We start from the raw sequence: 22205 nt of genomic DNA on the forward strand, positions 1-22205 counted from the left end.
AGTGTTTGATTTAATTGTGCTCCATAGCAAACGTTTGCAAAAAATTGCCTGGAGCCTCTCTCCCAAATATCTCGCTCGCCACTCTCCTCCAATCTCTCGCTTGCTTCCTCACTTTTTGTACAAACACAAGTGTATAAAAATTGTTTCTAATTGTATAAAGCAGAGTTTATTGTATAAATACATATATTTTTGTTCCCTTCTCTCCCCTCTTCTAGATCTCGCTCGCCACCTTCGCCTTTCTCACTTATACAAACAGAAGAGAAATGTATAAATTGCGTTTCTGTTTGTATAAAACGTGAGAAAATTGTATATACACATGCAAGTACATATATTTTCGTCCTATACACTTATAATTATACAATAAAAATACTCCCCTGCCCAGTTTCTTTTGCCTTTCTCTCTTTCTCGTTTTATACAATTTTCAAATTGTATCTAATTTCTCTCTTTCTCATTTTATACAATTCGATTCAATTGTATATTCCTTGTGAAGTATATTTTTTCTTTCTCTCTTTCTCATTTTATACAAATTCAAATTGTATAAAATCTTTCTATACACTTATAATAATATAATTCTTTTTATACACTTTGTTTTTATAGAGTTCTCTGCCCAAGTGTCTTTCTCTTTCTTGTTTTATACACTTCGTTTTATACAATTTGCTTCAACTGTATATGTATAACGAATTATACAGTTTCTATGTTTGCTATGGAGCGCAATTATGCAAACTTTGCTATAGCATACAAAAATGAATTTTTTATTTGCTGTATGTGAAAATTGCCCTAAAACTTAAACCCTTAGAAAATACAATAACACTCCATTACCTATTAATCTTCGAGTGCCAAATTCTCTTTAAAATTTGAGCAATGCGAGATGGGCCGGGTCAGTATTTAATTGGCATACATTTCAAATAGTCATGAAATGGGCCCAAATCCATTATTTTCTTTTTCCGGATCAGTATTTAAACCCATTCTGCCCCATTTGATGTGTAATTTACTAGGGTTTTTCCGTCTTCTTTTGTAAAAGGTAAAGCTTTTTAATTTTGATTTTCTGGTAAAATTACTGTAAATTAGGGTTCTAATTGTTGCTATTATCGTTGCTGATTAGAAAGATGGTTATTTTTTTTCTTTTAGAAAGTAATGAATTTCACAAATGTAGCTATGTCTGGAAAAATGCTGATTTTCCCTATTTATTGAAATTTTTTTTTTTCTAAATTAGGGTTTAGTTGGTAAGGATTTAAGATATGAAGAGTTTAAGCATTTCAAAACTAGGGTTTGCTGTAATTTGCTTCTTTTTTTTGGCTCAAAACTGATCTTTTTTGTGATGTTTGATCGATTTCAGGTTTTACTTGAGGTGAAGATGAGGCCTATTTTTGTCGGGAACTTTGAGTTTGATACTCGTCAGTCAGAACTGGAACGGTTTTTTTCCAAGTATGGAAGAATTGAGCGAGTCGACATGAAATCTGGTATAGCGTTTTTTCTAAAAGATTTAGCTAGTTGGGTTTTGATTACTTGTCTTATGGTGTATATGTTGCTTTAAGAAGCAAAGTTGGAATACGTTTGTGGCCTGTCATGGGGTTAACTTGGGGTTTTAAGTTTCATGGACCTCACCCTCTATATATGAGTTTGCACTTTATGTGTTGGATAGGAGTCTTCTGCGAATGCCTCGGATTGTCTGTCCTATACTGCCCAAAACTTTCGTATATGTTTACAAAACTTATATGTGAGAATTGTTTTTCTATATTAGTAATTTCTTTGTGTGATCACGATCCCCGCAATTCTTGGTACATAAAGGGTAGTAGAGCTTTAATGATTTCATTGTATGGAGTTGTTATTTAATGAGTTTCATTTTCAGCATTATAAATTAATGACTATACTTGGATGATAATTTTTTGTAAGCAAGTTCTTGTATGCTTGTCTGATATCATTAGCGTCTTTTGGTTCTGGTGTCTTATCTAAATTATTGTCTTGTTTAATTATTTTGACGTTGGAAAGTATGTGCTTATTTGAGGTGTATTTTAGGTTACATTTTTTTACCACTTGGGAGAGTTGACTATAATTATTTTGGTTAAACAAACAATATAGCTATATGACTCTGTCTGTAGCATGTAGAAATGCTATACCTGAGTTGTCAAGACATAATGTGGAACCAAACATTCATTTGGAAAAGATCTCCACATTCAAGTGTTTATTTTGCCGCAGGCACATCTACTAAGGAAAAAGAGCTTCTATCATGGCTCAACACTTCTGTGCCCCTATCTGCCTGCTTGATCTCCTCCTTCTCACTGATGCAATTGTGTTCTGAATTTCTTACATCGATCTTCTGTCATTCACTTACTTCACTACTTATGTTGCTTATCACGAGAATGATCATGGTGGGATCAGTCAGTTCATCATGCCATGCCTACAACTACTAATAAAGGGGATCAATGAATTATATCATGCCATGCCTACCAATTCTGAAAATCGTGCTCTGAAATTGGTGATGCATGCTTAGCAATGACTACTCAGACCTGAGTTTTAAACCCTTAATAAGCCTTCATCACCTCGACCATCATCATCATCATCATGATCTAGTTCATGCAAGGCCTCTACTTCCTTACTTTCCTCAAGTCCTCACATACTTGCAGGTGTTGTACGGTATTTAATTTCTGAAGGAGATGAGAACTTTGATTTAGCCGATGTATACTCTACTGAAAAGACTTAAGATCCCATGTCTTACTGTTCTTTCGGCCTTATAATTAAGTCTTTACAACTACCACAGGGTATGCTTTCGTCTACTTTGAGGATGACCGAGATGCAGCAGATGCAATCCGTGGGACTGACAACATGCCATTTGGTTATGAAAGGCGCCGGCTCTCCGTGGAATGGGCAAAAGTAATGTTTCCATCTCCATCCGTCCTAAATTTGAGAAATGCAAGCTGATAGACATTTCCTTCCTGGAAGGCAGTGCAATATGTTAACAATTGTCATCTTATTTAATTGATTATGACTTTGTTTTGACAGGGTGAACGTGGTAGGCATCATGATGGTGGCCCCAAGTCTGGTGGAAACCAGAGACCGACCAAAACATTGTTTGTAATTAATTTTGACCCTATCCGTACTAGGGTCCGAGACATAGAGAAACACTTTGAACCTCATGGCAAAGTCCTTCATGTTCGCATCCGCCGCAACTTTGCGTTTGTGCAGTTTGAAAATCAGGAAGAAGCCACAAGAGCTTTGGAGTGTACACACATGAGGTTAGTAAGATATTTTAGTCTACTGCTCATATATGCAATAATCTGTGTGTTTGTTTCCTAACAAGAAGTGAGTTGCTCATGCATTTTGCAGTAAGGTCCTGGATAGAGTGGTTTCTGTGGAGTATGCATTGAAGGATGACGATGAGAGGGGGGACAAATATAACAGCCCTAGACGAGATTATGGCAGGCAAAGGGATAGTCCTTATCGAAGGTCACCAAGTCCAGTGTATCGTAGGAACCGACCGAGTCCTGATTATGGCCGACCTCGGAGTCCTGTTCATAATGGTCCATCATATGACAGATACAGGAGTCCACAGTATGGAAGGTATCGCAGGTAGTAAAAAAAAAATCCTTTTATTTTCTTTTTCTGTTTGGTCTTAAACGTCTTAACATTTCTTGATGCGAGTAGTAGGTAACACTTGTTGACGTTTCCCTTTTGTGTATTTTTCAGCAGGTCTCCTGTTCGGAGGTCTTGAACTTGAGTCAGTTCTTTATGTGGGAGAGCTTGTGCTGTCATAATGTAAATGCTTGATGCAGTCTGGTTGTGTAGGAGAAAGATCTATCGTTTATCAGTGTAGCTGTTGCATTTTGTTGCTTTAACTTAGTTGACTGTAGCTTGTGAATTTAGCTGTGGGGGAAAACATTGTTTAGTAGTAGTAGTAGTATTCTCATTTCCTATGAATGTTGGAGTATTATCTCATAGATAGGATTGGAGACTTTTGTTCAAGTACATAAATCTGGAACGCCATAAAAAGGGGATCTTTTTTCTATTTAATGTTTTACTATGACAACTTGTAGCTAAATGAATTCCCTAGTAAGCACGTCATAAGTGAAATATTTGTTGTACATGAAACGATATAGTCGATCAAGAGAAAGGAGTTCAAACTGGTGATTTACTCTCAAAGAGCTGAGTTATTATTAATGTCGTGGTAAAGATTAGACCTCGCAAACTCAGTGTGGTAGTTTAAAGAAAATATTCTCAGCATCAATACTTTTCCATCCCACAATATACTCTTTTCTTTCCCTTGGAATGAATTATCCTTATAAACACCACCACCAATTCTAGGTGAAGTAGATGAAAACGATAAGAAAGTAAAGTTCGAAAAAAGTATGGCTTAACATGTATCTTCTTATTTACTTAAACTTTGGGTGGCAGTATTACCCGCAATGACCAGTACTAGTGGAAAGTAATATGTATCCGATTAAATAGTCAAAATTCATGCAAGTTTATCGGACATCACAAAAAAAAAAAAATAGGAGTGGTGTAGGGTACATAGTTTAGGGAAGTTAGTCAAACTTGAAGGAGGATTATGTTGATATTGAGAATTGAAATAAACTTTTCATCTCAATTAGAAACTAGTAAACTTAAAACTTATTACATCCAATTGAGAGGGAATGGTAATATGGAATGAACAAATATAATTTAACATTCAATCCATAATACATATGATATTTAAAGCTTCTCATATTCTTTTTTTCTTCTTCTTGTCCATTTCATATTTTTGATAGACAATTATGAACAAGATGATTTAGCTAACTCTCTTTGAAGTGCCTTATCAAGCCATACCTCAGCATCTTGCATCATTTCTGGACTAAGTCTAACCATAAGAATACAAAATTCAGTTTCATTCAGTGCTCCATCTCCATCTAAGTCTCCTTCTTTTACCATAGCCTCTGCATCTTCTCTACTCATCCCTTCCATCCCTAAAAAACCCGAATTCTTTTGTAAGCTCGACGATGTGATCAATCCATTTTTAGGGTCTGATAGAAGCCTGAACCCACCACATAGCTCCGCCACAAAGGCCTCCACGTCTAATTTTTCAGCCATCACAGGTAACAAGTCTTGATATTCTGTTGTTCCTTCGCAAACTTTGTAAGTTTCCATTTTTCTTCGTACTTAGGACAAAATTAGATGTCAACAACAAACTGATATGAATGAAAGTTCCTATTAGCATAAGAAAATGTTGAGAACTATATTTATAGTGCTAAAATTTCTTGTAAAGTATAATAGGAAAGTTCCCTTGAAATTCCAACTGTAAAGTAATTATTTTGGTGAATATTATGAAAGTATAAAAAAGATATTGTTACATTGTCAATTGGGAAGAATCATTAATTTAGGTAGGATAGGTAAAAGAGAGTGGGGATGGGCTATGTTCTATGGTCCATATTAATTCATATGGAATCATATGAATGGATGGTTTATGTAGGGACTCTAATTTTGTTAAAACTAGTTATTCACTAATTAAATATATAAATTATACATTATTTTATATTTAAAATGTATACTTAATGCATATCATAATAAAATATATATTTACTGATCATTATTTTAATAAACGACTATACAACCTAATTTTTCCTTTTAATAAGCAAGTTGTTGGAGTTGTTTACGCTACCTCTCTTTTATTTCTAGATTCTAATCTATAGACTATAGGTGTGGCTAACACTAAGTTTGTTTTCGTTCTATTCATATTAAGTTTCTAAAAATTACATAAATGTACTTGCCAACTAAATGACTTTTCTTTCCTCAACATTGAAAAAGACTAAAAAAGATTGACAAAATCTTTTGTAAACTACTTAACTTAAATATTAAAATGATGCAACTTTATAATAAGGAATGTACAAAAAAAAGTTTAGTAGATTTGTGTCATGTTTGTATAGTTATATTCTTCACTTTGCCAAAAACATTAGATATTTGATTTGCTTTTTTACGAATATATGTTTATTGGTGGTGTTTTTGAAAAATATAGATATGTTATATATTAAAACGATAATAAAGCTGACATAAAAAAGTCTTTTGTATATTTAAATTTTGAATTCGTCACTGTCTGAGTGGAACTTGTAGTTGTTTCCAAGTTGTCAACAGCATCTATTGATCTTATTATATCGTGTAGGATAGTTTATATGATGAAGGTTTCTAGGAAGGTTCATAGGTGGGGAACTTCAAAGAGACTTGTGATTTTTAATTTAGCTAGATGTCATAAGTGATCTCTTTCTTTGAAGCTTCCTTTTGGTTTGATCCTTTTGTTTTTTTTGTCTTCTACCTATGTATTTATGTAATGCGTGGTCCTTGCCTCAATTATTTGCGTATTTGATACGAAGAAAATATTTTTTTTGAAAAATAAGTAATTTCTTACTCAATTTTTAAATATATTTAAAAGCATTTTTATAAGTAATACGACAAAATATTATGAAAGTGGAGGTTCGAGAGTGGCGGCTGGCAGGAGACGAGGTAGTCGAGGGGTGTTCAGTGGATGGGGAAGAGACAATAAACGTGAAATAGTAGAGGGGATGAAATGGTCAAGGGGTGTGGAAGTTAGGGAATTGAGTGGACGGGGGAAGAGATGATTAACTTGAAATAGCCGACTCAAATTATAATTTGTTTTCATTATGAAAGTTGTTTTTTTTATTTTTATGATCTAAAAAAGATATTCTTTACAAAATATTTTGATTAATCAAATGAAAACATATATCTGTTTTATAACACTCTTAAAAGATGAGTGAAAATCGCTTATAGATAGTGAGATTCACTATAACAAAAATACTTTTTAGCAGACAGTGAATACATTAACAGAAAGTGTTAAAGTCTTTATTGACATTAGTTAATAGTCATTCAACCTAATGTCGTTAAAGATACTAATTGCTGCTAAAAATACATATCAAGTTATTGTTATTAATTAATTGCCTGCTAAAGATCATTTTTGTATCGATTAGTAATATGAAAATAAAGGATGTTTACTTGGTACTATATATTAAAATTATACACTAAAGTCCATAAGCTTATTTTATTAAAACTAATAAAGATAAAGTTTTAAATAAAATGTTTAAAACTAATATCTTATATTTCCGTTTATACATAAAACCGTTTTTAGACGTTAGCTGAATATAAATATAACATGTATCTATTTAAAATACAAATTAAATTAGAAAGAGAACTTTTTATTTTTTAATAAAGTATATGTGTGAAAATGATATGTATGAATATATTCCTGCCAAAGTGGTGGCTTGTTTTTTCCACCGTTATTATTTGCTTTACGTAAGCAGAGTTTTGAAATAATAATAAAATTATTTTTGTTTTGAGTTATAGATTGCGAGCACGAGCTATAAAAATAGTTAATAATGTCAGCATTAGGATATGTTGTCTACATCACTTTTTATAAGATCTGATCCTTTTTTAAATTCCACAAACACAAAATATTTTATGCACCAAATTATTATTATTTGCTTTACGTAAGCAAAGTTTTGGAATAATAATAAAATTATTTTTGTTTTGAGTTATAAATTACGAGTACAAGTTATAAAAATAGTCAATAATATTTAATATTAGGATATGTTGTCTACATCACTCCTTATAAGATCTGATTTTTTTTTAAATTTCACAAACATAAAATATTTTATGCACCAAACTATTATGTTTGAGAATATGTTCGAAAAAGAAAAGTTAATCGTTTTTATCATATTGTTTCATATATTATATTCTCTATTGATAATAATCACATCACTTTGAGAAATTATTTGCAATTTTGGATTCTTCTTTCTTGGCCAGCAAATGGAGAATATTGATAGGAATTTCTTGTAAATAGAATTTCTACATATTTATCTTCTTGTAATAATATTATCTTTTATCGTCCAATTTCTTTTTATTGAACTTGTCTAGTCCCAGTAAGTTTCATATTTGCCTAATATATTTGGTTCAATTGCTACAAGAAACAAAGGTAAAACAAAAATGGACCTTTTGACTATGGTGATTTCTCTGCTTTTCATGTGTGCAAACTTATACGTTCTCTAGAACGGGCGATGTATTAGGATAAAAAGATCTAAGATTTTATTGATATATACAGAAAGTTAGACAGTTCTTTTGGGCTGGCGAGAGTATTAGAGCAAAAGGACCAAGAATTTTCTCGATATAGATCGTTCTCTTGGGCTCTCGAGAGTTTAGAATAAAAAGATCAAGTTTTTTTTAGATATGATAAATAGTTATCTTGGGTTGGCGAGACTATTAGGGTAAAAAAAACCCATAGACCGTTCTCTTGGGCGGGCAAGAATACTAGGGCAAAAAGACCAAGAATTTTCTAGATCAAATCACGCGAGTCATGACCCCACAATGACATTATTTACATAAAACGCATATAACTCATTAGACTACATAGATATAAATGAGTTGAGAGACCTTATCACTGTAAAGTCTACACACACTTTACCCTCCCCAAACCCTGGGATATGTTGTTGTTGTTGTTGTAGGCTACATAGATGTAATCTCACAAGCCACTTGCCTCTTTTACAACTAGCAAGAGATTAGAACTAAAAGGCACACTCAGACCAAATGTGGCCACAGAACAGAGCCAAGGTAGAAACAAAGAGAGCTATACAACAATGTACACAACTTATAGTATGATTTCCACCTACCATAATATCCGCGTATAGAATGAGACCAGAAGATCCTTCAAGGATCGAAGCTATATAGAGTTAAGCGTAGGAAAAGAAGAAGAACGAATACTAGCTAGCCTTCATTATTCTACAAGACAAACTCGGATATTTGAAGAAAGTTGGCAACGCATCCAGTCTTGATCAGTTGCTTGCCAACTTTCTTAGTCTTCCATCTCTTCCTGCAGTTTTCCAGTTCCTCTTCCTTCATTGTCGAGAGTTCTTGAAACCACTGCTGATATTGCAAATCAATCGCTTTCATCTCCAATTTTAGCTCAGTATCCTCATCTTTCTCGACCATAGTAGAGAAAGAACCACTTGACAAACTCATACCTCTTGAAATTTTGTCGATATCTGAATAAGTCATTATTTCTGAATCCTTTCCATATTCATTTGATGGCACGCGTTCTGCAACATCACTGTTGTTTTCCTGTGTTGTCCATTCATCGTGAAACAAGTACCTAAAATCCATCTCCGAGATGTTTGTACTACAACTTCTAGGAAATCCATCATTAATATGATCATCAGACCATACAGTAGCATCTTCAGCCATTACTCTCGAAACTACTGATTGTTGAGATTTTCCATAGCGCGATGGGGAAGCAAATGTAACATGATGAGAAGCGTCATCTGAATTCACATCACTTTGAGCACCAACCACGTTAAAGTCAGAAATAACACCTTGTTGACCTATGGACTTGTACGGGCAACCACTCACGTCTGTTTGCCACGAATTTGAAGACAAGTTCAAGTTTTCATGAGGTTGTTTGCTTGGATTTCTCCCTCCACTCGAATGGTGGTCACCAGAAGACGGATTCCAAGCTGGAAATATCTTCATTATTAGGTGATCAATAAAGTCAGCGATAAAAGCTACATCATGATCAGATAGCTGCAAGTGTTCAACCATCTCAGCAGCAACTAATGGTGCAGTGTCAGTTTCAAGATAGAAAATGAAATGTATATTTCTTACACTACCTGCGCGATCAACCAAATGTTTGGAATAAGCAAAAGAGGATATATGATTCCGCAATGCTCAAAAACAACAAATTGATATACATATATATACTACTTTACCAGCAGGATCTCTGATCCGCAAAGTCAATGAAATTGAGTTGTCGTCATTCTTCTTCCCCATTAATTTGAATTCGTTATTCTGATGACATCTTTGGAATTCCAAACCTGGAATGCTAGGGCTTCCGTAACTAGAATCTGTATATGTAGATTGGTTAGACTCGAAATCCATATCCATCGGATGAGTTAATGGCTTCGATAAACTCAACGATCCAGGACTTTGCTTGGGTAACTGAGTTTGATTATCGACTGAGTCCTTCAAGTTTTCGACTTGAAGAAACGAATCTTTCAGGAGGTCCCTGGCTGACAATCTCTCAGATGCTGCAACCAAACATTTTCCAATGAATGCTTTGACTTGAGGATCGATAACTTTACTGAGGGAAGCAGGTTTAACGCCCTGATAATGCAAAGTTCTTTTAGATCGACACCATTACAAACAGTACACAGATTTAAACATCGAGTTACAGAACTCACCGAGCTAACTTTCTTATAAATTTGAGCAGAGTTCTTGCACTCGCTGTAAGGGTACTCAAAAGTTATCATTTCCAACATACACATTCCGAAGGAATATATATCTATTAGTTCATTATACTCTTCTTCGTACAGCTCGGGAGCCATGAATTCAGGAGTCCCTTTCGTATATAATAAAATATATTGAATCAGTACTGAAAAAACCGCGAAATTTTGTCTAAATAAATTGTACAACAAAAGAGAAAAACCATACCAATAACACTCTTAGCAGTTGGTTGGTTCATAATAGTTGCCAATCCAAGATCACCAATCTTGATTTCCCCATGATTTCCATTAACAAAAATATTATCGCATTTCAAATCTCGATGAATGATAGGTGGATTCTGACTATGGAGATACTCTAAACCTTGAAGAATCTGTCTTGCCCAATTCTTTATAGCCTTCATATCAACACTTTTATACTTGTTACTGTATCTACATTTTTTTTTCCACCATTTTAACGAATAAAACAGAACAAAACCAAATAAAGAAACTACTCACAAAAAACAAAAAAAAAAACTCACTGCCTCAGATTCCCAGACGTGAAGAGCTCAGTAATCATGTTAACTGTCTTCTTCTTGTGATCGATCCACGAATCGTATAACTGCATTACGTTTTCATGTTTCAATTGTCTTAGAAGATCAACCTCTGAATACAATTTTTCCAAACTTTCTGGTGGCTGCACGTCCTCCATTTTTACGCGACTCCATGCAACTTCAATACCTTCAACTACATCAAATGCCTTGTAACTAAAAAAACAGAGTTTGAGAACAGAACAACTTAGTTATTTCAATTAAAAGAATTCTCAATTATATCAAAATCAAGAGATCAAAATGAAAACAAAAAGAAAAAGAGATAAAAGGTGAAGAACATACACAGTTTTGAATGCTCCCTTTCCCAATACCTCATTATACTGTTAAGAGAAAACAGAAGCAGGTGTGTGTTATATATTTTCTTTAACTTCTGTTTCCAATATTTCTTTAATTTAACCAAAATACATAATAATGAAATCTTATCAAGATAAATATTGTAAATTGATAACTCATAATGAAACTCGTCATAATTTATAAGTATTAAATCATGTCAAAATAAATGTAATAAGTATAAATTACATGATTAAACATTAAAGAAAAATTAAAATTAGGTTATGTATTTTAAAGGCATTATACATAAATATTTAGTTTCAAATCACATTTATGTCCTTCAATTTTGGGTGTGCACAAGTAGACACTTAAACTGATATAAAGTTGAACAAATAGACATACATGTCCTACATGGCATTTTTAGTCCTACGTGTATCGTGCCATGTAGGACTTTTGTGTCTGCTTGTTAAAGTTTATGCAAGTTTAAGTGTCTACTTGTTCATAGTCAAAGTTGAAGGGCATAAATGTGAAATGAGACAAAGTTAAAGGGTACATTTATGTATTATGTCTATTTTAAATGTCTAAGCCAATGTAATATTAAAGAACAATTATTCAACATTAATGACATTCATGTTGAATTAATTTATTTTGTTAGCATTAATGTTCATTTGATTTTGAATTGAGCTTTACTAAAATTACTAATATATAATATGGATTATTACCTTTATTGGACCGTTCAAAATTGAAAGTATAAAAAAAAAACTTGAGAACATATGTTAAATGATAAAAAATTATGAAAATCTATAAATAATATATAGAAATTACATCAAAATAAATGTTTTTATGTATAACATAAATTTTAAAAGTTATATATATATAAACGTATGATTGGTTTGGTCTCGGATTGACTTTTTGTAGTTAAAATCAAACCAAGTATAGTTAGATTTTTTTTTTTACCAATACCAAACCATTAGTCGGTTTCTTTTTCTAGTTTAACTCAATTTTTGATTTGATTCGATTTTGTACACGCATACTTTGCTCAAGCTAAACTCATTTTCTAAATTTAGAATTCTTTAACTAATCAACACTCAATCTCATAACATAGTTGACCTAACCATCACCTGTACTACACATTCTTATCACAAAGAACACGAGATGCGAATCTCCATTTTATCTACTTCGCCCTTATACTACCTCCTCAATCTCTCTATTACATTGAATAACGAACCTTAGGTACTTAAAATTTGCTTTCGACTGTTTTTTTAAAAAATATTTTCTCTATCGAAAATAGAAAGAAAAAAAAAACAAGCTCCAGAACGAACATTCTACATTGTTTATCTCCTCTCGACCCTCCACAACACACCTTAACCCCCATCCATACCACCTCACATACCTACCCCTACTAGGTTATACACAAATATTTTTCTAGTAAAACATTTCCCTTGGCACGTAATATAAAAACGTAAACAAAGTAAAAAGAAATTACCCTAACATATCGTCCATTAGGATCTTTCTCAACATAGTCATCTTGCAAATTGTATGTCTCATTACCCCAATTTCCAATTCCAGCCCCAGAAATCATTTTTGTTGAACAAAAACAAAACACAACGACAACAACGACGACGAAGAAGAAGAAAAGGTTTTTACTCAAAGAGAAAAGAGGATTTCATCAAGAAAAAATGATTTTTTTGAATGACTGAAAAGGCCAGGGAGGAAGAAGAATTGTCGTAGGAATCGACATTGGGTATCATTGAGATCCACCCAATTCGTCGAATTAAATATACAAATTGATTTACTTATTTCCATAACAATAACAACATTCTCCATTATAAAACGAATTTCTACAACTCTTCTTCATTCAAATGCATACATACATACAAAAAATAATTTTGCTTTACTCAATTGTTGTGATGATATGATAAAATTGCATCCAACATATAAATTGTTGATTAGAAAAAAAAATGGGATAAGAACCGAAAAAAATGGAGAAAAGGAAGGGTTTGTTAAAAGGAAATTTGATTGCTATATAAAAGGAAACAAACACTTGGCTATATATATATATATATATATAAAAAGAATTTATAGTTGATGTAAATTGTATGGAATTATGTTTTTAGTTGATGTGTTTTTGTATCTTCCATGATGTTTAACGTAAATAGAGAAATATGGATTTTTTTTGATTTTTTTATGAAATAACAAACTATTAATTCAAATTAAATGTTATAATTATAGTTTTTTTTTTTTTGTAATTCCTAGCAAACATTTCATATTTTTGTCATCCCATTTGTATATCGAAATATACAAATTTTGGACCCATTTATATATCGAAATATATAAATACACTGAAATATACAAATACAAGACCTATTTATATACTGAAATATACAAATGTAAGACCTATTTATATACGATATATATAATGCAGGACCAATTTGTAGACCGAAATATACAAATAAATCGAGATAAACAAATGCAGAATTCGTTTGTATACCAAAATATACAAATGCACGATCCCTTTGTATGCTCAAATTTTTTTTCTTTTATGTATGCGATATCGTATACAAATATAAGACTCGTTTTTTATGAATGTGTATACTGTATATCGTATACAAATGTAGGAATCAAAGTATACAAATGTAGGACTCGTTTGTATACCAAAATATACAAATGCAGGATCCATTCTTATGTTTGTTATATGTGAAAATAAAATTGTAAACAAAAAATTACATAAAATTAAAATAAGGTTTATATTTTAGAAAAAAGAATGCGGTGAACGTGGATCGAACACGTGACCTTCAGATCTTCAGTCTGACGCTCTCCCAACTGAGCTATCCCCGCTTGTTGATACAATTTTTAACATAAAATAAATATATTTGCTATTTACAAGAGTACATATAAAAACACTCGATTATTGTAATTTGCAATATAATATAATATATTAGTTTGGATTACTCCAACAAGACTAGGGAATATCACAACACTAAAGAATTGTACTAAAAGCAATCTAATTGGTACATTAAATTAATACTTTCTCCTTTCTCCTTTCTATGAAAACACATGTCAGCACTGTCAAGGGTTTTTTCCAATTTAAAGTGACGGTATTGATTAAGAAATCATTGTATTTATTTCAGAGTCGTCACTTGGAATTGGGTTATGGTGTTCCAAGTCACCTTTTTGTTTAATCCCTAATCAAAAGGAAATGAATCTTTGTTTGGTCTGCGAATCAGAAATTCGGGTAAAAAATTCTATTGATTGAGAGAAGATATTAGCATCTCTCGAGTCCCGTGGTTCTACACGATCGCTTTAATTGATTTATACTTATCTTGATATATTTTGGACAATTTGTGTCGACGTGTCATAATTTGCTTATTTTTTAATTGTTGAATTTTTATTAATCTCAAAATCGGATCCATAATTGTATTCTCGATCATAACATTTGGATACATAACTGTCTTCACCTTTCAAGTTCATCACACCTAATAATCTTTATCTACACCTCTTGACTTAAAATAATGAAAGTTAATTATTAAGAGGTGTATAGAAGTTTGTTTGACATTAAAACTAATTGTTTTCCTTTATAAATCCAAAACAACTTATTCAAAGCAAATCATTATTATTAGCATCAACTAAATTTGAATAAGGTTCAACAAGTCAAATTTAAATAGTAAACAAAAATAAATGATATGATTTATGATATAAGTTTCTTTAGATTAAAATGTGGAAATGTTAACATTAATAGAAATTGTATAGAAATAGCAATTCAATTAATGATTCAACCTATCTTAAGTCAAACATTGCTATTTTTTATAAAACAAAACTCAAAATATTAACTCTAAATCTTTAATTAATTTTCGATATTTAATGATATTCTATGTGACTTTAACTAGAAACTTATTCAAAGTATCAAAATTGTACAACAATAAATAACATTAAATATATTTAATTTCAAACTTATTTCAATGGAATTATGAATGAAACAAAATTATAAATTAAAAAAGATAAATTAAAATTGAACATCACAAAAATCTTGACCGAATCACGATTAAAACACTTACAATTTTTTATGTTTTGTGTTATGTTCTTGAAAGGAAATGAAAATGTTTTTTTTCTTCTACTTTTCTAAGTGTGTCGTGTGTTCTGTGGTTTGTGCGTCTGTCTATATATGTGTTGTGTTTAGGAGTAGTAATATAGGGGTGTAAAGAAGTGGAGGTATATGTACATGTGTGGATATGTGGTATATAAATATAATATATAATAATTAACAATATAAATATAAGAAAAATTAAATAGCTAATTTCAAAAAAAATAAAATAAAATATATATATATATATATATATATATATATATATATATATATATATATATATATATATATATATATATATATATATATATATAAAATTAAGAGACACTACTTTATTTATTAAATCTAAATTAAAAGAAATATATATATATATATATATTTATTGTTTTCACAACTTTAAAATAAACTTAATAAAATAAGTTAAAAGTCAAAATATTAAATTTAGATTTATAAAAATATTCAAGCTCTAAAAATGATGTAAGATTTTAGGTTTGGTCAAAAATTACGTGTCTACAAGCACCACTACTAAGCACGTGTATTAACAAAATGCTAAGAAAAAAAAAACTCATCCCACATCTACTTCGCAACTAGACGAGACCAAAATTCAATTCCTTTTGGATCCTCAAAAGATTTTGTCAAAGCAACGAAAAAATCACCACAGATTTCATCGAAGCAACAAAAGTCATTGGAGGTTCATTAAAGTGGCGAGAATCAATCTATTTTGTCTCTCTCCGGGAAAAGTTGGTAAAGACATTTCATATTTTTGTCATCCCATTTGCATACCAAAATATACAAATAGATCGAAATATACAAAAGCAGAACCCATTTGTATATTAAAATATACAAATGCAAGATCCATTTGTATGACGAAATATATAAACACACCCAAATAATTTTTTTTTATGTATATACAAAAATTATATATATATATATATATACACACACAGACTCAATTATATAAAATATAGTTATAACATACAAATATAATTTTTATGTTTGTTATTTGTGAAAATAAAATTGTAAAAAAAATGTATGAAATTATAATAAGGTAAAAACTTTTTTTTAAAAAAAAGATGCGGTGAACGTGGATCGAACGCGTGACCTTCAGATCTTCAGTCTAACACTTTCCCAACTGAGCTATCCCCGCTTGTTGGTATAAATTCTAACAAAAATAAATATATTTTTGTTAATGTTTAAGAGTCTATATACTGACATCTCTGAGTTTTTAATTATAGTAATTTGCAATATAACACATAATATATTAGATTGGATGGTATACATATACACCATTTATAAAAAAAGACATTTATTATTAGAATCAGAGCAACCAAAAAGGACCAGTCTAGCTTACGGAGCCCAAGCCTCACAGGCCAAGGAGTTTGAAGGACTAAGGCACACTTCATTTGGTAGGCCTGAAAATGCTCAATCCAACTCAACTCTAGAAGGGTCGAGGGCTGAGGCGGATAAACTCTTCTTTTTTTTTTTCAAACTTATAATTCTATAATATCAAGAAATGAAAAGATTTTCAAATCGAATATGGCAAACAATGGTGTAGTTTCAATAACACTAACAAAAAGATCTATTGTAATTAATATATATCTCGTATACCAGATATACGAGCGAGATAAGAGAGTGACAAGCAAGATGAAAGGGATGCGTGGACGCGAGATTTATCTATATATCCTAGACACATACAAGATTTAAATCCCCACTTATTGATATAAATTCTAACAATAAAGAAATATATTTTTGTTTACGTTTAAGAGACTATATAAATGGCATCTCTTATTTTTCAATTATAATAATTTGCACTATAACACATAATATATTAGTTTGAATTATACACATATACGTTATTTTATTAAAAAGACATTTATTATTAGAATTAGAGTGGTCAAAAAGGATCAGTCTAGCTTATGGGGCCAAAATCTTGCGGGCCAAGAAGTTTGAAGGGTTAGGGCAGGTCGATCCTTCATTTGGTAGGGCCTAAAAATGCTCAACCCAATCATGCCCTAGAAGGGCTGAGGGCTGAGGTGGACTAGTCTTTTTTTTTTTCAAACTTATAATTCTATAACATCAAAAAATGAAAAGATTTTCAAATCAAATATGACAAACAATGGTATTGTTTCAATAATAATAATAATAAATGTAGTGTATCTCACATACCAAATACACGAGCAAGATAAGAGACTGACAAGCAAGGAGGGAGGCAAGGGTCTTTTTCCGGTTTATTTGTTTTGTAATGAAAAGTATAGGATTTTGTTACCTCTCCAACTATCTCTCTATTAGGCAAGATTTTTCAGATAGATCTAAATGGATGCTTCACTGTAGATGATTTGTACAGCCACCTTGATACAAACATTTTTTATTTTTATTTTTGCAAAAAATCTTTTCAGAAATTCAAATGCACATTCTATAAACACAAGTAACTAAACATTAATTTTCATTTCATAGACAACTGTTTGGAATTCAAGAGCGCGGTGGAACCCATGATTCAGGTTATAAAATAAAAAAATTAGATTTTAATAAATAATATAACTAAAAATTCATAAAATTTTGAATTCACTTATAAAATATAGTATAGAAACAGCAGTAAAGGACAAAGATTAGGTTTTATTAGTTGAAGCAGGTAGGTTCATTTTTATGTAAATAATAATAATAACTACATTAAAAATATATAAATATTTATTATATCATACATACTTTTAACAAAAAAATTTATTATTTAATCATAATTAGTATATATATTCCAAACAAAAGCAGTATTACCTTTTATAATTATAAATAGGGGAAAAGGTTAAATATAATCTTTAATTTTAAATTTTTGAGCTGATATATTTTTTGTTGAAATAGTAATATATATTTTTATCATATCTAACAAAATAATGTGTATTTATCCTTTTCGTTAGAAAATCTATATTTAGCGAATTAAAAAAATCATAATAATTCAAAATATGAAATTACTTAAAAAATTAAATGATATATATATATATATATATATATATATATATATATATATATATAAAGTATAGCATTAAGGTGTATATAGGTGTATATATGACTCGTGTAATCCACCTCACAAACTGATTACAAGCACGAGATGGAAAAAAAGGTGACAGATCAAACCAATAATGGCAACCATTTTATTTTTTTATTTTATAAAAAGAAATGGCTTTGATCTGTTTTCTTTTTCTTCACGCTTAATATATTATATATATATAAAAAAAAACATTATCCATCTTATAATATAGGATATAAAATTATATGGTGCTTAGAATGCTTTGTCATGATTTCTTTACGTAGTACTTTTACCTTTGTTATGTCTTTTTACTTTTGTGAATATTTTTTTCTACGCGTTTTGAAACTTTTTCTATTAGTAGAGGAATATCAAAAATGACTTTTTAATCACTCAAAATTAGAGTAAGATTTGATATATACTTTATCATTTTTATGCGTCATTTATAGAATTACATTAAATATATCATTGTTGTTAAAACAAGTAGAAAATTATAATCACAGGATGAGTGTTAAAGTTGCACTGTGACAATCTTATCTAAAATTAATGTAATCTATTAGAAAGAATATATTTTATTTACGTAATTATGTCTTCAAATACACCTTCATGAGATTCCAACTCTCCTTGCTTGGATACGATATTTATCAAAGTTGTATTATAATCTCATCTAAAATTAATATAATTTATTAAAAAGAATATATTTTATTTACGTAATTATGTCTTTAAAAATACTCCTTCATGAGATTCCAGTTCAGGATTTCTCCTTGCTTGGATACGATATTATTAAAGTTGTATTTTCATTTTATCTAAAAACTTAATCGATCAGAAAGAAATAAAATGATATTTACATAGTTGAGAGTATATATAGAACTAACAAGAAAAAAGTTGTTATGATCCAAACATTAGAAACACTTATCAAAGAGTAAAGTGAATAACAAGGAAACTAGATCTATCTTCTATCTAGTTCCAAACAAATTAATGATCATAGCATGTCCAATGATTAAAAAAAAACATCCAAAAAAAAAAAAAACAATTACAAAGTGAGATTTTTTGCACAATATTTTCTTTCAATTCCTTATTCACCATGTTCCTCCTCCACCTAACATTCCATCATTCCAAAATCCAACACTTGATGAATTCTCTTGCCCTTTACTCTCACTATTATTATGATTATTCAAACATCCAAATGGTAACATCATTTTTGCACCATTTTCTTGAACTTCACTTGATGTGTACAACGCGTTTAAATCTGGTGTTGATGGTGATGATGATGATGATATAGATGCAGTTAACCCTCTAGAGGCAATCCCCTTTTGAAGAAGATCAAGAGCTGAAACTGGACTAGTATTTGAAGTTGAAGTTGAAAAATGATTGATTCCATTATTGCCCTTGTCCATTTTAGGGAAGTCAAGAAATTGAGGCATGCCACGAAAGTAATTATTATGATTATGTATGTTAAAAGATGGAAACCCTAGATTAAGATCTTGGTTGCTTCCAAGATTAAGATTATAATTAGGGTTTTGAAGAGAACTAAGACTTGGATTAGGGTTTAGATCAAGAAGCTTTTGGGAAGATGATATTGATGACAATGATGATGATGATATTGAACATCTTCTATTCTTCCTTGAACCACCTCCAACCGGAACATTTCTTAGTGTACCACCTTCTGTCCAATACCTGATATAATTCAGTGACGAACTCAAAAATTTGAATTTAGAAAAAAAAAATATAATGTCACACTTAAAAGTAACTTTTGAATCATCTTTACCGTTAAACTAGAATCTTCTCTTCTATCAAGAGATTTCAACAAATTCTACATAACAAAATGAATTATTTTTACACAATAAAATTTTTTGACAAAATATTCAATTGAACCTGCCCCATTGCCAATAGGTAGCAAGTAAGCGCTCCAACTACTGCAATTTAGTAATAAAAAAAAATATCTCTTAAAATGTTAAGATTTTTTGGTGAGACTATCACAGACTTCATGAATCATACCTTCTACAAGTCTTGCAAAAGTATCTTGGTTGAGTAAGACTATAGTTGTTGTAGTAACAAAATTTGGTATTTGTTGAATTGCACCTTGGACAATTTACAACTTGATCTTTTTGTGGCCTGACTTTTTTCTCCATTGTAGTAGATGTTCTTGAACATGTAACATTAGGTGGAGCTATTTGTGTAGCCATATTGGGTGTTACAAGTCCAATATCCTGAAAATTACACAATTCACATAAAAAGTGAAACAAAAAAGATGGATTATAACTACTTTAATTTCACCACTAAAGTAAACTAAAAAAGTGGACAAATAATAATTATAAAGAACAACTTTTTCCCTAAGCTTCATCTCCTATCATATCATATGTGTAATAAAGGGGGAACTAAGAAAAAAGTGCACTATTTTCATGTGTAAAGAATATGAACATAGATTGAAAATAAAAATTCAATTTTTGAAAATCATTTCAAGAAGATAAAATTATCTAACAAGAAAAAAAGGATTCATATATCCACAAATAATTTAATTTAATGAACATAATTTTGTACTAACCTTTGTCCATTGAGTAGTAGTATCCATAAAAAGTGATAGAAGAAAAGCAATAATAAGATGATGTCCTCTCAAGAACAAAAAAAGATCACCTGCTTTGTCCTTAAGTTTAAAGTAAGAAAAGAATGTTTTTGAGTTGTTTGTGAGTTGGCTTTTATGGGGTTGGTTTGCTTTTTTGACTACACCTTGTGAAATTACTATACTTTATTGTTATTTTTTTGGGTGTGAAATTTCATCAATCTTATTTTAAGTCTTGTGAGTGGAATTATGAATGGATGTGCCTAATGGTGGGTTTCTACTTTTTGACCCTATGATGGGGGTCTTCTGATTGATTCTTAATCTTCTTTTTTGTCATTTCATTTTTAGTTCTCTTTTCTTTATTTATAAATATAATATAATAAATAGTATAATATGTATAGTGTATTGTTAAATTATGTGGAAAAACTCCTATGGAGTGAAAAGTGTTGGCCTACTTTGAAAGATTTTTCTTCCAAATTATTGTATTAAATTTGAGTTATGAATTTAGGTTACAATTTGATAGTCAAAAACACATGATATTCACCTCTGTGTGTGCTCTCTTCTCTCTATATGTGGATTTCTTTAATAATATCAGTGAAAAGCTTTATTTGTGCATAGATACTTTTGATAATATTTTTTTGTACTAGACATCTTAAAGGCATTGATTCTTAGTCATTTTTTTTTCATACTCACTATATATATATATATATATATATATCAAAAAAACAGTACCAAATATACCCCTAGAAAGATCAGAATTAGTCAGAGCTGTAATTGTGTGTACCTATAAAAAGCTCAACAACAACACTTAGACAAATTACATATCCTCAGCAACAACACTTCAACAAATTACATATCCTCAGCAACAACACTTCAACAAATTACATATCCTCAACAAGAATACTTCAACAAATTACATATCCGCAATAACAAGCTCAATATTAATCAATCACAAGTTCCGCAGAAAGGCAATCAGAAGATCAGCAAAATACGATATCAAGTTCATTAGTGGTAAGTATGTGCAATGCAATGCAATGGAATGCAATGTCAAGTATAATGATGCATGTCTGACCTAGTGATACACACCCGCTGTCTCTCAGTCCGGGACCCATGGGGGACATATCTGTCCATGCATCTGTCGCGGCGCACGACACGACCCTCGATAATAGTAACCATCGCGGCGCGCGATACGTTCCTCGAAAAATAGTATCCATCGCGGCGCGCGATACGTCCCTCGAAATGGTACATCCTCTTAATTACCCATTATTTCTCAATGCACATTACACTTGCCACAACCAATGCCTCAGAATAATCCAGATGACAAGTTCACACATATAATGAGGAGATGACCATTTTCATAACATCGCACAGTTCACAACCACACAAACATGAAGTTACATCAACAATGATTCAACAAGCTTTCAACCCTTTCTCAACACAACAC

General features: G+C 30.9%; 4 protein-coding genes and 2 non-coding genes across 9 annotated transcripts; 1 reads left to right on the top strand and 5 right to left on the bottom strand.

Annotated features, from left to right (window-relative positions):
• Positions 1-894: 894 nt before the first annotated feature.
• On the top strand, positions 895-4008 carry LOC101266564 (serine/arginine-rich splicing factor RS31). Of its 2 annotated transcripts, none has more exons than XM_004248042.5 (6): positions 895-1021; positions 1337-1460; positions 2759-2871; positions 3001-3233; positions 3325-3567; positions 3685-4008. In XM_004248042.5, exons 2-6 carry the CDS (start codon positions 1355-1357, stop codon positions 3707-3709), a joined length of 720 nt encoding a protein of 239 aa, XP_004248090.1. In that variant the 5' UTR covers positions 895-1021; positions 1337-1354; the 3' UTR covers positions 3710-4008. The 2 variants fall into 2 exon arrangements, with proteins under 2 accessions (XP_004248090.1, XP_010327014.1); XM_010328712.4 differs by having other exon boundaries at positions 3688-4008.
• Positions 4009-4559: 551 nt separating this feature from the next.
• LOC101266268 (calcium-binding protein KIC) lies at positions 4560-5325 on the bottom strand. Its single transcript, XM_004248041.5, has one exon. It carries the CDS (start codon positions 5116-5118, stop codon positions 4747-4749), a length of 372 nt encoding a protein of 123 aa, XP_004248089.1. The 5' UTR covers positions 5119-5325; the 3' UTR covers positions 4560-4746.
• Positions 5326-8559: 3234 nt separating this feature from the next.
• On the bottom strand, positions 8560-13122 carry LOC101265965 (serine/threonine-protein kinase WNK8-like). 3 transcript variants are annotated; one of them, XM_004248040.5, is made up of 7 exons: positions 12588-13122; positions 11114-11151; positions 10763-10987; positions 10453-10673; positions 10203-10360; positions 9732-10125; positions 8560-9632 (listed from the first exon to the last, which is right to left on the bottom strand). In XM_004248040.5, exons 1-7 carry the CDS (start codon positions 12681-12683, stop codon positions 8749-8751), a joined length of 2016 nt encoding a protein of 671 aa, XP_004248088.2. In that variant the 5' UTR covers positions 12684-13122; the 3' UTR covers positions 8560-8748. The 3 variants fall into 3 exon arrangements, with proteins under 3 accessions (XP_004248088.2, XP_069146471.1, XP_069146472.1); XM_069290370.1 differs by having other exon boundaries at positions 10453-10667; positions 12588-12816; XM_069290371.1 differs by lacking the exon at positions 12588-13122 and having other exon boundaries at positions 10763-10967; positions 11114-11133.
• A 744-nt stretch (positions 13123-13866) lies between these two features.
• Positions 13867-13939, bottom strand: TRNAF-GAA (transfer RNA phenylalanine (anticodon GAA)). The gene has a single exon. It is a non-coding gene; the product is annotated as a tRNA-Phe (tRNA).
• A 2320-nt stretch (positions 13940-16259) lies between these two features.
• TRNAF-GAA (transfer RNA phenylalanine (anticodon GAA)) lies at positions 16260-16332 on the bottom strand. The gene has a single exon. It is a non-coding gene; the product is annotated as a tRNA-Phe (tRNA).
• Positions 16333-19066: 2734 nt separating this feature from the next.
• On the bottom strand, positions 19067-20905 carry LOC101265680 (dof zinc finger protein DOF2.5-like). Its single transcript, XM_004248039.5, has 3 exons — positions 20747-20905; positions 20200-20411; positions 19067-19878 (listed from the first exon to the last, which is right to left on the bottom strand). Exons 1-3 carry the CDS (start codon positions 20771-20773, stop codon positions 19281-19283), a joined length of 837 nt encoding a protein of 278 aa, XP_004248087.1. The 5' UTR covers positions 20774-20905; the 3' UTR covers positions 19067-19280.
• Positions 20906-22205: the final 1300 nt, after the last annotated feature.

The sequence above is a fragment of the Solanum lycopersicum genome, chromosome 10 (assembly GCF_036512215.1).
Source record: "Solanum lycopersicum chromosome 10, SLM_r2.1".
NCBI classification, from domain to species: domain Eukaryota; kingdom Viridiplantae; phylum Streptophyta; class Magnoliopsida; order Solanales; family Solanaceae; genus Solanum; species Solanum lycopersicum.